We start from the raw sequence: 14492 nt of genomic DNA on the forward strand, positions 1-14492 counted from the left end.
CAGTCGTTCTAAGTGTGTACCCCCAAAGAATCAGAAGTAGAGGTTCAAACGATCCACGTACACCACGCTGTGACCAACATTACTCACAGTGGCCAAAAGGTGGAAGCAGCCCAGGTGTCCATGGCGCGTGAACGGACCAGCGGAAATGAGAGCCACATACCAACAAGGGAAGTGTCCTTAGCCACAGAAGGGAGGGAGACACAAGGTGTTTCCCAGTGCAGATGCACCAAGAATGCACCGTGGAGAGAGAGGAAGCCAGCCTCAGGAGGACCCTCAATGTGTGGTTCCCATCCTGTGGGGTCCCTAGAGCAGGCAGATGCAGAGATGAGAGCAGATTCAAGGTTTCCAGGGACTGGGGTTGGTCACGGGTCAGAGAGCTTCCTCTTAGTGGGTATGGAATCTGCAGGAACAAGAAAGCTTTGAAAATAGCTAGTGGCGGTCACAGAGCATCGTAAATGTAATTAGTACCACTGAAGCGCACTTCAAAATGGTAAATTTTATGTGATATGTATTTATCACAATCTTTTTAAAAAGTCCTTCACCAAAGTCATCGAACTGTACAGTTTACATAGAACTTCGTGGTTTGTGAGTGATGTCTCATTAAGTGTTAAAGAGAGACAGAGAGGAGCAGTCCCTTCCAAAACCTCTGAGAAGAGGGCGATGCTGGGGCCTTGTAAAGGTGCCACGGGGAGGAGGACAGGAGGGCGGAACCAGGCACCTCTCCTGCCCACACCGCCTCCGGCTCACTGTGTGCTGAGCACAGCCTCCCTCGGAAGCCAATTTTCCGCACAGTGAAAATGTTTTCCTTGTGCCCGCTTGAGCAGATGGCCCCCCACCTTGGCCTGAGTTGAGAAGCACAGAAATCCAGCCAGGCACAGACGGCCTCCTTGGCAGCGTTGCCTGTGCGCGCACACCCCCTCCTCCGCCAGCGAGTTTCCTCATTCCCGCATGCTGGAGCTGGGCCTCTGGAGACCTGGCCCAGCCCGCCTGGGCTCCTCGACCTCTCTGGCCCCTGGCGGGTGCTCAGACACAGCACCTGGGTGAACAGGGAGCAAGCAAGCTGCTGGGGCCTTTGGTCCCGGCCCTGCCCCCTTCCTGAGAGAAGGCTCAGCATGGGTTGGGAGGAAGGTGGAGAAGAGGCGTGACCTGTCTAGGGGAGGACTGAAGAGACCCCAAGGGGAAGATCTCCACCGTGGGAAAGTCTCACTGCGGGGGGGGGGGGGGGGAGGGAGGGGGCACTGGTGAGTGGCAGAAGTCAGAGTTCCGGAAGCAGGGAGGTGTAGGCTTGCAGCAGGAGGGACACGCCTGGTCCTTGCAGGATAGACAGGCTGATCCTCAGGCTCCAGAAGAGCCTGCAGGGGCCACACTGATCACTCAGACTGTCCCTGTCACTCTAAACTGGGGAGGTTGGGAAGGCCACCACCCACCTTCCCAAGGGATCCTGTAAACCACAGGAAGTGTGTATGTCCTTCCTGGAGGAGCTAGGAGACAAATGATTTCCAGGGTTCAAGAGTGTCACTCTTAGTAGCATTCCCTTGGGCGTCAATGTGAAGAGAGATGCATTGCCAGCATGCTCAATGGGAGCCTGTGGCGACTCCTGTCCAAGCTACTGGACCCGCCCTGACTGACTGGGTGATGTTTTAAGCAGCTGAGGCCATGGTGACTGCTGAGTGTGACCATTCACCCCTCCAAGCCTTGCTCCTTGGGGATCAGCATGGAGTGGGACACTGGGGACAAGCCTATCTGGTCGCCTTGCAGAAGGGGACATAGGACCCAGTAGGTCAGGACCCCATGGTGTAGCCTGCTCCTGCCCAGGGGCCACGCTTTCCTGCTTCCTGGAGCACGAAGGCCTAGCATGGGATGGAGTGGGGTGGAGCTGCTACCTAGAGCAGGAGGCAAAGAAAAATGTGATGTGGGCTGGCGAGGGCTTGGGCTCCAGCCACACTCGGCCCCCAGGGCTTAGTCTCCCCTGCTCTGTTGTTCATTGGAAGAGATGGGGACAAACCCCAGAGCCAGTAGGCAGGTGGTGAAGGAGAGGCCAGAGACAGAGTTCCTGATGTCCTGTGTGTCAGTAAAAAAGGAATAGGCCCTTTCAAGATGGTCAGGGGCTGAGGGTGGGTTGAGCTGACCCTAACCCAATTCAGATTATATATATTTTTTTATTTATTTATTTTTGGCGGTACCAGGGGTTGAACTCACAACCTCAAGCTTGCCAGGCAGGCGCTTATGCCACTGAGCTAAATCCCCAGCCCCAACCCTAACTCAATTCCCTGGGGACACTGGAGTCCAGGTTTATCCCATGGCCCAGCCTCAAGGAGACACCCTGAAGTGGACTGTCTTCTGCTACAAAAACAAAACCTCAGAAGGCTGACTTAATAAGAAAAGGAGCTTTGTTTAGCTGATAGTTTAAGAGATCAAAAGTTCCACATAGGGCAAGCCTGTGAGTTCTGGCCTTGGTGGGTATGTGGTGGCAGATGGCTGGAGTTCACAGGAGAGGAAACTGTGTGGCCTGAAAAGAACCAGACAGAGAGCAGGAACCCCACAGTCACCTCCCTCCAGGGCCATGCTGCAGTCCAGCTTCTAGCCCATGTACTCACAGGGGCACGCTCAACCCACACCACAGCCAGAGCAGCTTCCAACCTGACCACGTCTCCTGCTCTTCTGGGGGCTTTGGCACCGCGGGAGGGGCCTGTCACAGCGAGGGACAGTGTGCAGTCCAGCTCTCTGCAGGATACGAGAAGGAGCCTTAACAACATAATGTGGAGGAGGGGTCTCATTCTGGCAGGAAGGGGAGTAGAGAGCCGACCCCATGTGTGTCTGCCCATACTGGACCTGGATGCATCCCCACCCCTCAGACCCTCTCGAGCCTGCAAGGTGAGCACTACCAGCCGTTACCCATGGGGACTGCACCAGTGAGCCGGGAATGGCGAGACCACTGGGCTGAGATCAGAAATTCAGATTCAGCAGAGTCAAGCTGTGCAACTCTGAACAAGCCCATCAGTGTCTCTGGGCCTCAATCATCTGAAAGTCAGGAGCTGAGCTCAAAAAGGGAAGGCCCCCTCCACATGAGGAGCGTTGGAGGCGCCCCAAGGTCGGACAGGTCATCCTGGCACAGTGGGGTGTGGTGAGGCTGGCCATGTGGCCACAGGGTTATGAAACCCCGGGAAGACACAGTGCTGTCTTCAAGAGGGGAACAGATGGGTGGAAGCTGTGGCTGAAGGTAAGGAATCAAGTGCAGAATAGGAGAAGAGTAAAAGAAACACAAGAGAAAACTTCACAACAGAGCTGTCTGAAGATGGGACAGTCTGTCTCCACGGGGTAGTGAGTCCCCCATCATTGGAAGTATGCAAGCCAAGAGGAGCTTCATGTTTCAACAAGCTTCTAGACACTTTTGGTTTTGAAGCCCAGAGTCCAGTCCATCTGTGCCGACTCCTGCCTAGGTCAGAGCAGCTGCCCTACTCAGCCCATCTTTAGCTCCATGAGCTACTGGGATCAGTCACTGATGTGCTGAGATCAGCTGTGAGACGTGCAGAAAGCCATTCACTTCTATGAGTTAAACTACCCACATTTTGCATGAGCTTTTATAAAGAAATTAGAAATGTAAGCATAGGGGCTGGGGATTTAGCTCAGCGGCATAAGCACCTGCCTTGCAAGCAGGCAGTTGTGAGTTCGATCCCTGGTACCGATAAAAAAGAAAAAGACCAAAAAAAATTTTAAAAAAAGAAATGTAAGCATAAACTGTCACACACTAACTATGCACTTTCTTGAGCGAAGGCAGAAGTAGAGGTAGCCCAGAACCCTGTTCTGCACACTGCAGGAGAACCCCACCTCACCCCAAGAGCTTAACCCAGCAGGCTGTTCCCCACCCCAGGCTCTACAGGGAAGGACAGCTCAACCCCCACCAAACACCGGCTCCTCAGTCCTATCCAGGGAACACCAGGGCATCGGGCAGGAAATCCCTGGGCAATGCCAACAGGAAGCCGGAGGGACTGGTTCCTTCCACTAGCCATGTGTGTGCCTGTGTGTCTCAACCTGTCAAGCTATCCTGGCTGTGTTCCCCGACCTCACACTGTGAGTGTCCTGAGATCTCTAAAACCAGGGAACTCTTCCCTTGGAAGAGAGCAGCTTGTATGCTTCACGCACAGAGAGAGCAGAACTTGCTTAGGGAAGCATGATCTTCCCCAGCTCAGGACCCCAGTCAGTCACTCATGCCCTTTGCTACCTGGGCACGGAGATAGGGGTGCAAGGGATTCCTTGGCAGGATGTAGCTTGGGAACCCCAAGCCCAGGCTCTGGGGCCTAGCACTCATCCATCCTGGAGGGCATGAGGTGGGGGGACCAGGAGTTACTGTGCACCCTGGTGAAGAATTCGAGAAATCGCTTCTCCCGTAGGTGTCTCAGCTGCCCATGGGAGATGAGGAGCCCACTCTAGTCCCAGGGCTCTGTGGGGCCGCCAAGGGGCACAGTGCAGCAAAGCACACAGCATGTGTCCCCCAGCAGGCAAGGTCGAGAAAGTGAGGGGGTACAGCCGGGCCAGCTGAAGACATCATCCAGTTTCGGAAAACAAAGAACAGTTCAAGGAGCCCAAGTCTTTCTTCACTCTTTACTGTGTAAAAATAAACTCAACAATTCATGTCATTTCAGCAAGAAAATGAAAAAAGAAAGAAAGCAAGAATACCAGTAGAAATAGTGCATTTCCAGAATTGCAGATGGGAGGTGGCAGGTCCTATGGTTTTGACCCATTTGATCCCCAAAAGGCTGCAGATTGTATGAAAAATGTACAGCTTTGGTTAGCAAATAATGAAAAAGTAAGATACATCGATTCTCTTTCATATTTTACAGTATATACATTATAACAATATCAACTTTAGGGGGCTTGCTTTTTTTTGGCAAATAAGACAGAATTGGGACTCTAAGTATTGGGCTTCATTTCTCCTCAATGACGTTCCCTTTAAACAAACCGTTCTTCAGTCCATGTGCAAGGAGCCATGCTCTCCCCATCGCTGGCAGGATACACTTACGCACTGTGTTTAAAGAGATGAAACAATGACTCCATCAAGCCACATGCTGGTGGCTGTAAGATCACGAAGGCCTCGGTCCTCTTAGCCTTGATGCTTCTATACAGGTTGGAATGGACGCTCAAATCCTCAACCCATTCCACTTCACCGGTCGGCTCCCAGACAGAGGGCCCACCCCGAGTGGCCTCTTTGGCCTCCTGTCCCCAACACAGCTTCACCACAGGCGGCCCCTCACTGGACCGACTGCAAACCTCCTGTGAGCCTCTCCCCTCCCCCTCGCTACCCACAAGACACCCCCTCGGCCTCAGTCCCAGGGCTGGTGACAGAGTGATCTTTGCGGTCTTAGAAAATAAATTGGGAATCTACAAAAGGAAAAGAAAGCATACAAAATGTATCTTTTTCTTCCAAAATACAAGCTTTCAGTCCTATGGTTTGGTGGAGCCTGAAAGTGTTTTCAAGGGAGATATAGGTTGAGATAATTTATAGGTTTGTCTTATTCTTTCATAAAAATACTCTTGTTTGGTAATAAACTTTTTCTTCTACAGTAAGAGAAATAATACTGTTATCAAAAGCAAGAAGGCTTTACGATTCAAGTGGGCTCTAGGCCCCCCAAGGCCTGGGGAGCCTCCGTGGCAGCTATCCCACCCGGACCCCCAGGGAGCTGTCGGACACCAGCTCGGCAGAAGCAAACACTGTCTCAACAGTGCTTTTTTTTTTTATCTTCTTATTTTATAAAATGGCTTACCTGAGAGAGGCATGTATTATTCAGTGCAAGAGGGAACATCAATCAGATTAAGGAGTCAATGGGAACGGTGTGGATAGATTTGCTGCTGTCATCTACCTTTCTCGGGGCCAGCACAGTGCCAAGTATGAACACAGTGAGGGAGTCGGGGGCTTGGCACAGACTCCGGTTGGGGTGGGGCGGGAGCTAAATGTCAGCTTCTGTCCCGGGCACCACGGGTGCATCAGGGGGCAGCAAAAGGAAAGGGAGGGGCCCAGGAAGCTGGAGGGTCAGGGTCATAGGCATAAGCATCCGGTATGTGCTCCGTCCTCTAGCTAGGGCGGAGGATGGCTTGTGGTCCTGAACGGACAGCTCCCACCTTGCCACTTGGCAGTGGTGGTCTGGGGTCCGTATCGGCAGGGGCAGGGGCTGGTGGCAGGTGCCAGCAGGAGTGCACTGGGCACAGACGCTCTGGGCCGAGCCAAGGATGGCTCCCAGGTGGCTGGAGTGAGGGTGGGGCTCGACCCAGTCTGGAAAGGTGATTCCAAGCTCTCTCTCCCAACCGTGGTATCATTGGGGCTTGTTCTCAACCTACATGTTCGAGATGCTTCTTGGTGTGTTTGGGGAGTGGGGAGGAGGAGAAGGACACTGGCCTCTCTCTCAACCCCCTCCAACACCCCTGGCTTGCTTACCCAGACATTTTCAGTAGTTACATGGGTGGTCACAGAACACTGGGTGGCACTCAGCACACAACACAGAACTGGGAAAGTCCATGCAGGCAGGGGAACACACATCGGACCGAGGGAGCAAAGAACACGCCACCCCGAGGAACATGCAAACAGAGAAGATCCCTGCAGAGCCAAGGATGCCACAACCCGACGGCACTGAGGAAGCACAATTATCTAAGAAAAAGCCACTGTTGAACAATGACACGCAGCATGGTGCCACATCCGCACCCTCTCTGAAGAGTGATGCATTGCAGAGTGGCGACCTGTACCGTGCAGACACCCACAAGTACAGTGACACAGAGACACCAACACAGACACACACGGATGCACTAGGTTTCCGACACGCGGTGGACCAGCGCCGGAGGAGGCAGGTGCCCCGGAGGGAGTGCCGGGCACGCACCCACCTCTGAGGAGGTGTCTGCAGCTGCAGACGAGCCAGGCAGCACAGAGGACTTCTGGAAAGGCTCACCAGCCTTTCCTGAGTTAGACTCCTGGACAGGGGTCCTGAGGGTCCTCAGTGTGCCTGGCAGATCCAGGACAAAGCAGGGGCTCGCCTTATCCTGGGCACAACCTCTGGAGTGTTCACTCTCTCACACACACACACAGGCACGCACGCTCACACACACACACATACATGCACAGCTTTTTCTCCCCTCTTCAGAAATACTAGAAGGAAATATTCATGCTGTTTTTCATGGGGGAAAAAGAAGCCAAAGATTCTGGACACAAGTCCGTGTTGTGGGCCAGCAGCAGGTTATGGGCGGCTTCCAGGCAGAAGGCCCATGAGCCAGAGGAGGGGCTTCAGCCTTGCCCTGGCCACGCGTGGCTCTGCAGGAGGGGTCTTCCAGCTCCAGCCACCTAGGGTCTGGGGATGCGTGGAGGAATATGGCTGTCAGCAGTGCCATGGGGACCTCCTTCCCATGGAATGGCTGGGTGAAGCTCTCCAGGGCCTTTGGGGCTGGGTTTCAATCAGCAGGTGGGTCTCTCATCCAGTGGCCTCTATTGGAAGCCTCTGGTTTCCCACTGCCAGAGGCAGCACCAGTGGCTAAAAGTGTATGACAGGTCCCAGCCCTGAAGGGTGCAAAGAGGTGAGAAGGCAAGGGACAGAGCCACTGAGAACACCTGCAGGCCTTCCTTGGTCCCAACTGCCTCTGCTGTAGCAGACACATGGCAGCTAGCAGGGGTTGTATCCCAGGACAGTTAGCCTCGGCCTTCAGAGCATGCACCCCTAGTTCCAAATGAAAACCCTCTGTGGAAAGGCCCACCCAGTCCTAGCAAACCACTGAAAGACATTGCGATGTCAGGAGGGAGCTTTCCGCAAGGTGTCTGCAAAGGAAGACAATGGCTGTGCTGGAGAAGCTGCACACAGGCAGATGCTGGAGTGGGCAAACAGACTTCTGACCCATTCTGAGACTTCCCACAGCCACAAAGGAGGAGGAAATGAAACACCTCACTCTAAAAGCTTCCCCCAGCCACACCTCCAGGTACACACACTCATGTGCACAAGCGTCTTCTCTCTGTCTCTCTCCTATTCCAGTACCCACTCAGCTGCAGTCTCAGGGCAGGCCTGGGGAACAGCAGGACTTCTAGGGAGAAGTGGGGTGTCCTCGGGGACAGAGGAGAACCAGGACTGCTTCCTGTGCACAAGGAGGTCAAAACACACAAGGAGGCTGTGTGCGTGTGCGTGCATGTGTGTGTGTGTGCAGGGGCCGAGGCCTTGATTCATTCCTGGGGGAAGGGAAAGAAGAGACGATGGATCATCACCGCACAAGCAGGGTGGGCGGGTGCGGGACCTGGGGCTCAGCCCTGGCCGGAAGCTGTCAGTTGATCTGGCGACAGGCCTCGAAAGTCCACTTGGTGGCTCCGCCGTAGATCTCAATTTGGGACTCTGCCCAGGCAATGACATTGCCAGAGAGGGCCTTGGCGCTGCAGGTGGCTAGGTTGGACACTTCCCCTGGGGTCAGCTTGCGGTCCCAGATGTTGAAGTGGGCCAGCTCGCCCACAAACGCCTGGGTGGCATCAAATCCACCACCCAGAGTGTCCTTTGGAGAAGAGCAAGGGATGAGGGTAAAGGGGCTTGCTGGGTGGTCTTTGAGCCTGGCAGAGGGAGTGTGTCTCCCCACAGGAGGTCCCCAATCTACTCTGGTACCAGCTTGTTTCCTGTCCCTGTGTCTTCAGCCAGACATCTGTCCCTCCCTGAGAGGAGCCCAGAAAAAGCACCAGTGCCAGCCTCCTGTGCTTTAGATTCAGAACTTCCCCTGGGGCCTCTGAACTCTGCTCCTCCTGCAGCCAGTCCCTTGGCCAGCAAGGGGTCAGCAGGGCTGTGGACAACCATGACAGCAGGCCTGGGGCCCCAATCAGATACCCCTCTGCCAGGTGCAGTCAACTACATCCCAACAGGAATAAAAGGCCTGGCTTCTCTGGGCCTTCATCTCCCTCCCAAGTACCTGATGGATGAACCATTTCATCAGAACTAAATTATTCATCACTAAAAGCAAAATTGGCCCTTCCACAGTGAACAGAGTGGGGCAGTCACTGAGAGCACTGGTCCCCAAGTTCACTTCTGCCTGAATTCCTGAAGCAGCTCACCCAGAGCAAGGGTTTTGCCCTTGCTGCCCTCAGCTGCTTCTCAGTCCATCTTCACCCCACGCCCAGCTCCCACCAGCTCCCCTTCTCCTGCCCAGGCCTCTGCTCTGGTACCAGATGCCTCCCGCACCCAGAGCTAGTACCTGTTCCTGGCCCAGCACCAGCACACCCTGCGGCTTGATGGGGTGGTAGGGAGCCAGGTTCTCGCCGTTGCCACCTTGGGTGCCATCCTGGTAGGCTTCCCAGACCCCATCCCTGGTGGTCCAGGTGACGCAGATGTGGTGCCACTTCCCATCATTAATCACAAAGGGCAGCTTGGCCACCTGGGACGAGAACAAATGACTCCGTCATGGGTTTGGGAGCGCCACCCCGCTTCAACGGTGCTTCCTCTCCCGCCACTTTAACAATGAACACTGGGAACCATCCTGAATTCCCAAGGCAGCTTCCTTGCAGTGGTTACCGTCCATCAGCCCTGCCTGCGGTGGGTCATGGAATCCTACAGGAAATCCATTGCCTGGCCAAGAGTGCCTCTGATAGCCATCTGGGCACACGACTGTCTCACTCCTATTCATCCTCTTTGCCCTCAGCTGGCCTGCAAGACAAGCCCTGGGATGACAGTGTTTGTGGGGACTGTGCTCACCACTGCCTGCAGGGCTTCTCCTCCCTTCCAACTCTCCACACCTCCAATTGGGCCCCACAGTCTCTGATCTCTGCAGAGAATCAGCATGGGAGGACGGTGCCAGCCTCTAAACTCTCACACCGGCCTTGGGCCTGGAACTGTACTGCCCTTTCCACCCCAAGCAGGCGGAACAGTGCAGCGGAACACAGACCCTCACACACTTTCTACTTGAGAAAACGGGGCCCCAAAGCACATCCTTCCAGGGGCACAGCTTCAAGAACAAGGGCTTGGAATCCAACTTCCAGCCTGGTTTTTAGCCATGTACTGCCACAAGGCAGGAAGATAAAGGGGTTTGAAAGCTGGCAGCAAATTCCAAGGCAGGAATGGAGAAGAGCTCACGAGAGGGAAAGGGGTGCTCTCCGCCCCTCTCCCAAGGTGTCAGGTGGCCCTGGCCCTATGAGTTGGGGGCTTCATGGGAGTAGATCCAGACTGGGGAAGTATCTCTTGGGGCATTTTTGCCTTCTTACTCAGAGCATCTGTGATCCTCCAAACAAGGAGCAGGGGTAATCTGAGGCCATCGAGGAGGAGCCCAGGTCACATCAGCAGGAGGGACCAGAGATGGCGAGTCTTTCAGAGACCAAAGACCCAAAGTGCAACTCAAAACTCATTGATTGCAAAGTGATGACAGGGCAATTAAACCTGAACACTGGTTTAATTTAGATGATTCACATGACTTGTGATGTCAACACAGAGAGGGCTCTGCTCGCTTGCTGTGGCCCCTGTGTGATAGGGCTCATCATCACGGGGGCCACATGGTCCCTGTGATCCTCAGTCACTCCTGCATCCCAGAGCCTGTGGGGAAGGTCCCAGCTCTCCGTACTCTCCAAAGGGGGCAGGTGAGGGCGCACTCCCCACTCTGGTCTTCCACAGACAGACACCTCCCTTAGCTCTCTCCAGGAGGCCACCATGGCCCTACCTGCCTGCCAGACCCTGGGGCGGGGTCTTACCTTGTCATTAATGAGGATTTCCATTGGGTTGTTGCCCCACTCGATGAGGACCAGCTCGTTGGCCTGGCCGGGCACAGCGTAGGAGAAGGGCGTGCCCACGCCCGGTGCTGCGCTGGACTTGAGCCACATGCACACGGTGAAGGCGTACATTTCCGGCAGGCTCTTCCGCACCTTGGCATACATGTAGTTGGTTCGCAGTGGGAATGTGAGCTGGAACTTGTCTCCTGGGCGGTTGTCTTTCTGACCTGGAGAGGACAGACCCCAGATCCCGACACCTGCACTTTGCTATCTGAGTCATGTTTGGTCCCCACCAAACCCTGTGATAGAAACAGGGCCTTTGGCCAGCTGGCAAAAGCACTGAGCCACAGTCTCCAGCAGGATTTCACCCCTGCACAGTGCCATTCCTGAGAAGGCAGAGCAAGACATGATACAGGCTGGGGCTGTGGGCACCTGACTTTGGGCATGGCCAGGGGAGGGGAGTCAGCACACATGGTCAACTACTGAAAAGGTGTGGCTCCAGGGGAAGGATGAACCAGGCCAGCTCCCCTCAGAGTGGTCCCTTTGGGAGCCGACCTGATTCTGAGGCTGTGATGGTGCTCACGATCCCTCACTGCTCCTCTTGGGCTCTCCTGATCTTCAGCAGGACAACCAGGCTGCTGGTGCCTGCCACGCAGGCCGGCATGCACAATTCCCTCCCCCAGGCTTTTCCAAGAATTCTGCTGAGAGGGTAGGACAGTAGGGGCCACCTTGGTTGAAGGCACAAGGTGTCAGACAGCTTCCTGAAAAGGGAGGCTCCTGGCCTGGTGGTCTCCCTGTTATATATGGCCACCAGCTTCTGGTCTGCCAGCCAGTGTCTCCAGAGAATGTTCAAACCCCCACCCACCCCACGCATGCCTGGTGTGACTGGCTCCTGCAGAAACACCACATAGAGTAGTGGGCACCTGCCCTGAGCCCAGGAGCACACAACGGGCCAGCTCCTGTGTACACACCTGTTCCCCTACCCTATGTCCATGAGGAAGCCACCCCCTAGGCCAAAAGTGACTTCCTGACCAGCCAGCAACCTCTTCCTCCTCAAAGCCAGGTGTCAACAGGGCTGGCCTTCGGTGCAGTGCTCCCCCACATTCTTGCTCTGGAGTAAGGGCTGAGGGGACCCAGCCCCTGGTATCTCTCTAGAGTGTTTCGTTTTCTGCATCTCCCCTTCCTCCCTCCCCCTCCTTGCTGAGGTCCCTCTTTCCCCTGTTCTGTTTTTCAGTTACATAACGCGCCTTAAGATGGCACTGTTTAAATCCATCCGGCACATTTTGCAGTCCGAGCTGGGTCACATGGCCCTGCTCCTCGACACCCCCTCCCCCCTTTTACAACCTTGTTTGATTTTTGGTACTTCAAGGCAGAGCTCATCAGTGCACCCGCCTCTGTGCTCAGGGCCAGTCTGAGTTGGCAGGAGCAGGGGCACTGTGGGGATGTGTAAGATACTCAAGCTTGGGGTCACTCAGAAAAGAAAACCAGGGAGGGGTATGGGATGGAGAGATTTGGGGTGAGGTGGGGGAGAACCTGGCGATCCCAAGAGGATACCAGGACCTTGGAGAATCTGGAAGCAAACGTGCCCAAGGGCTGAAGTGGGCTGATGTCCAGTTCTCTGCTGGTGAGAGGCTAGCTAGGCTCTGCTAATGGGGAGGGTTTGGGCCAACAACCGCTACTGTGCAAAGTTACTGATGATTAAACAAATCAGACTTGAAAAATCTTGTGAGGGTGTGTGTGTCTGGATGCGGGTGCACCATGCAATACTGCTCCTGCCCTGTTTCTTTTTCCTGGAGAGGTCTCTAGCCAGTGGACACCCAGCTCTGTGAGGAACAGCACCTGGGAAGGGGTCTGAGGGTACAGAGACTCCGAGGTGCGCTGGCCAGAACTGGACTGCACAGCAAGTCTGGCCCAGGTGGTGTTCCAGAGGAAACCTCAGTGGACAGCATGCCCTACCCCCAGCCCTTACCTTTCTCCAGCTCGCTGATACGCTGGTGCAAGGAGGTCAGCGCACTCTCGATCTTGATCCTCTCCTCCGTATCGTTCTTGGGGCCCCCCTTGCCCTCCTCCAGCGTATTCACCCGAGACAGCACCTGCCGCTCCAGGTCATCGATCTTGCTCTGCAGCAGATCTTTGAGGCTGTTGGTCTGGCTGGATGAATTGAGGCGGCTATACTGCTGCGGGGCACAAGGGCAAGGGAAAGCCACACCGTTACTGTAGTCGTAGGAAGGGATGGAGCCAGGAGGCGCGCGGCGCGGTCCCCCGGGGCGACAGCTGGAGGGGGGGGGGCGCTGGCGGGGAGCTCAGGGCAAGTGGCCGCCTGCGGGGCCCCACAGGCTTGGGCGGCAGCAGCGTGCGGATAAGGCAGGGGTTGGGGGATGCCAGGACCGCTTGGGTTCAGGGCAGGAAAGGGCGCAAGGGTGCATCACCCCAAGGGGAAACCGCGGCTCACGCAGACCTCGAGGTTCTCCAGGCGGGTTTTGAGCGACTGCAAAGTTTGCCCGAGTTGGCTGAGTGTCTCTGCGGCCGGCGTCCGGGACAGGTCGCCCATGGTGTTCTTGCCGGAGCCGAGCTGCTTGCGGCCGCCGCCCGCCCTGGCTTCGCCGGGACCCGCGTCCAGCACGCCTTGACTCTCGCAGCGGCCCAGCTTGGTGGTCAGCTCGCGGATGGTCTCCTTCTGGCTCAGGATGGTCTCCTTCTGCTGCAGCACGGTCTCGCGGAGCTGCAGCACATTGCTCCGGAGCTCCTCCGCGCCGCCCGCGGCCACAGAAGCTGCGCACATGTCGGCGTCCACGGGCACTGAGGTGCAGATGAAGCGCGTCGGCCCGAAATCCTGGGCCCCGGTGCCCAGGAGGCAGAGGGCAAGGAGCGCACAGGTGCGCGCGGCGCGGCTGGCCGGCATGGCTGCGGGCACCTGGCGCGCCGGCCCGGCTCGGCGCGGCTCGGCTCGGGTGGGGCTCGGCTCGGGCTGGGACTGGGCTCGGCTGTGGCTCCGCGGGCGGCCCGCGCTTGGGCGCCGCGCTCCTCGGCCGCGCGGTGCACGCCGGCGCGCTGCCTGGCCCCCACTGCCGCCTGCGCTGCGGAGCCCGCGCCTTTTATGCTGCCGCGGGAGGGGGGGCTCGGCGCCGACGTCAGCGGGGGAGGAATCCCGCTTTAATTGTCTGCGGCCCGGACCGTGCGCGGCGGGGGTCGCGCCGGAGCTCTGCCCGGGCTGCCTAGGCCCGACCCTCCCCGCAGCCTTCGTCCGCCCGCCCCCGCCCAAGCAGCGCCGCTCCCCCGAAGGCTCCGAGCCCGGGGCCTGGGCTCAGGGAGGGGCCATCTGCGCCGCGACCCCAACGCTCTCACCGTTCTGGGTTCGGGGTTCGGGAATCGGGTGGGGGGAAGAGGTCCGACGAGGCCAAGAGGCAGGACGCGGTTCAGCCCGCCAGGCTCCGCCAAGCACCCGCAGGATCCAGAGCCGGGACGAGCCCACGACCTCAGATAGTCTATGCGATTGTCCATGCCCGCCAGGCAGCGCCGCGGAGCGGGCGTCGCGGGGCTGCTCCACGCCTCTTAGATGTCCGTGTGGGTTTAGAAGCAATGGAATACTGGGGTGTGGGGACTTCCCAGGACCCAGCTCCCGGCTCTGCCGAGCTCTCCCCCCGAGGCTCCCACCCCGCGTGATCAGGGAGCCGGGGATTTCTCAGAAGCCGCCCTCGCCAATGGAGCGGTCCCTGCCACCCGAGTGGGCCCGGTTCCGGACGGAACGCGCCTCGGGGGCTGCAGGCGCTTCCCAGACGGCTGTCTGTGCCGTGTG

General features: G+C 56.9%; 1 protein-coding gene across 1 annotated transcript; it reads right to left on the reverse strand.

Annotated features, from left to right (window-relative positions):
- Positions 1–4588: 4588 nt before the first annotated feature.
- Nptx1 (neuronal pentraxin 1) lies at positions 4589–13770 on the reverse strand. Its single transcript, XM_003464794.4, has 5 exons — positions 13155–13770; positions 12666–12873; positions 10679–10923; positions 9196–9375; positions 4589–8508 (listed from the first exon to the last, which is right to left on the reverse strand). The coding sequence occupies exons 1-5, from the start codon at positions 13596–13598 to the stop codon at positions 8287–8289; spliced, it is 1299 nt and encodes a 432-aa protein (XP_003464842.2). The 5' UTR covers positions 13599–13770; the 3' UTR covers positions 4589–8286.
- Between the last annotated feature and the right edge of the window lie 722 nt (positions 13771–14492).

Source organism: Cavia porcellus, unplaced genomic scaffold (genome assembly GCF_034190915.1).
Source record: "Cavia porcellus strain 051 isolate PalLab524CR breed Dunkin Hartley unplaced genomic scaffold, mCavPor4.1 scaffold_32, whole genome shotgun sequence".
Classification (NCBI taxonomy): domain Eukaryota; kingdom Metazoa; phylum Chordata; class Mammalia; order Rodentia; family Caviidae; genus Cavia; species Cavia porcellus.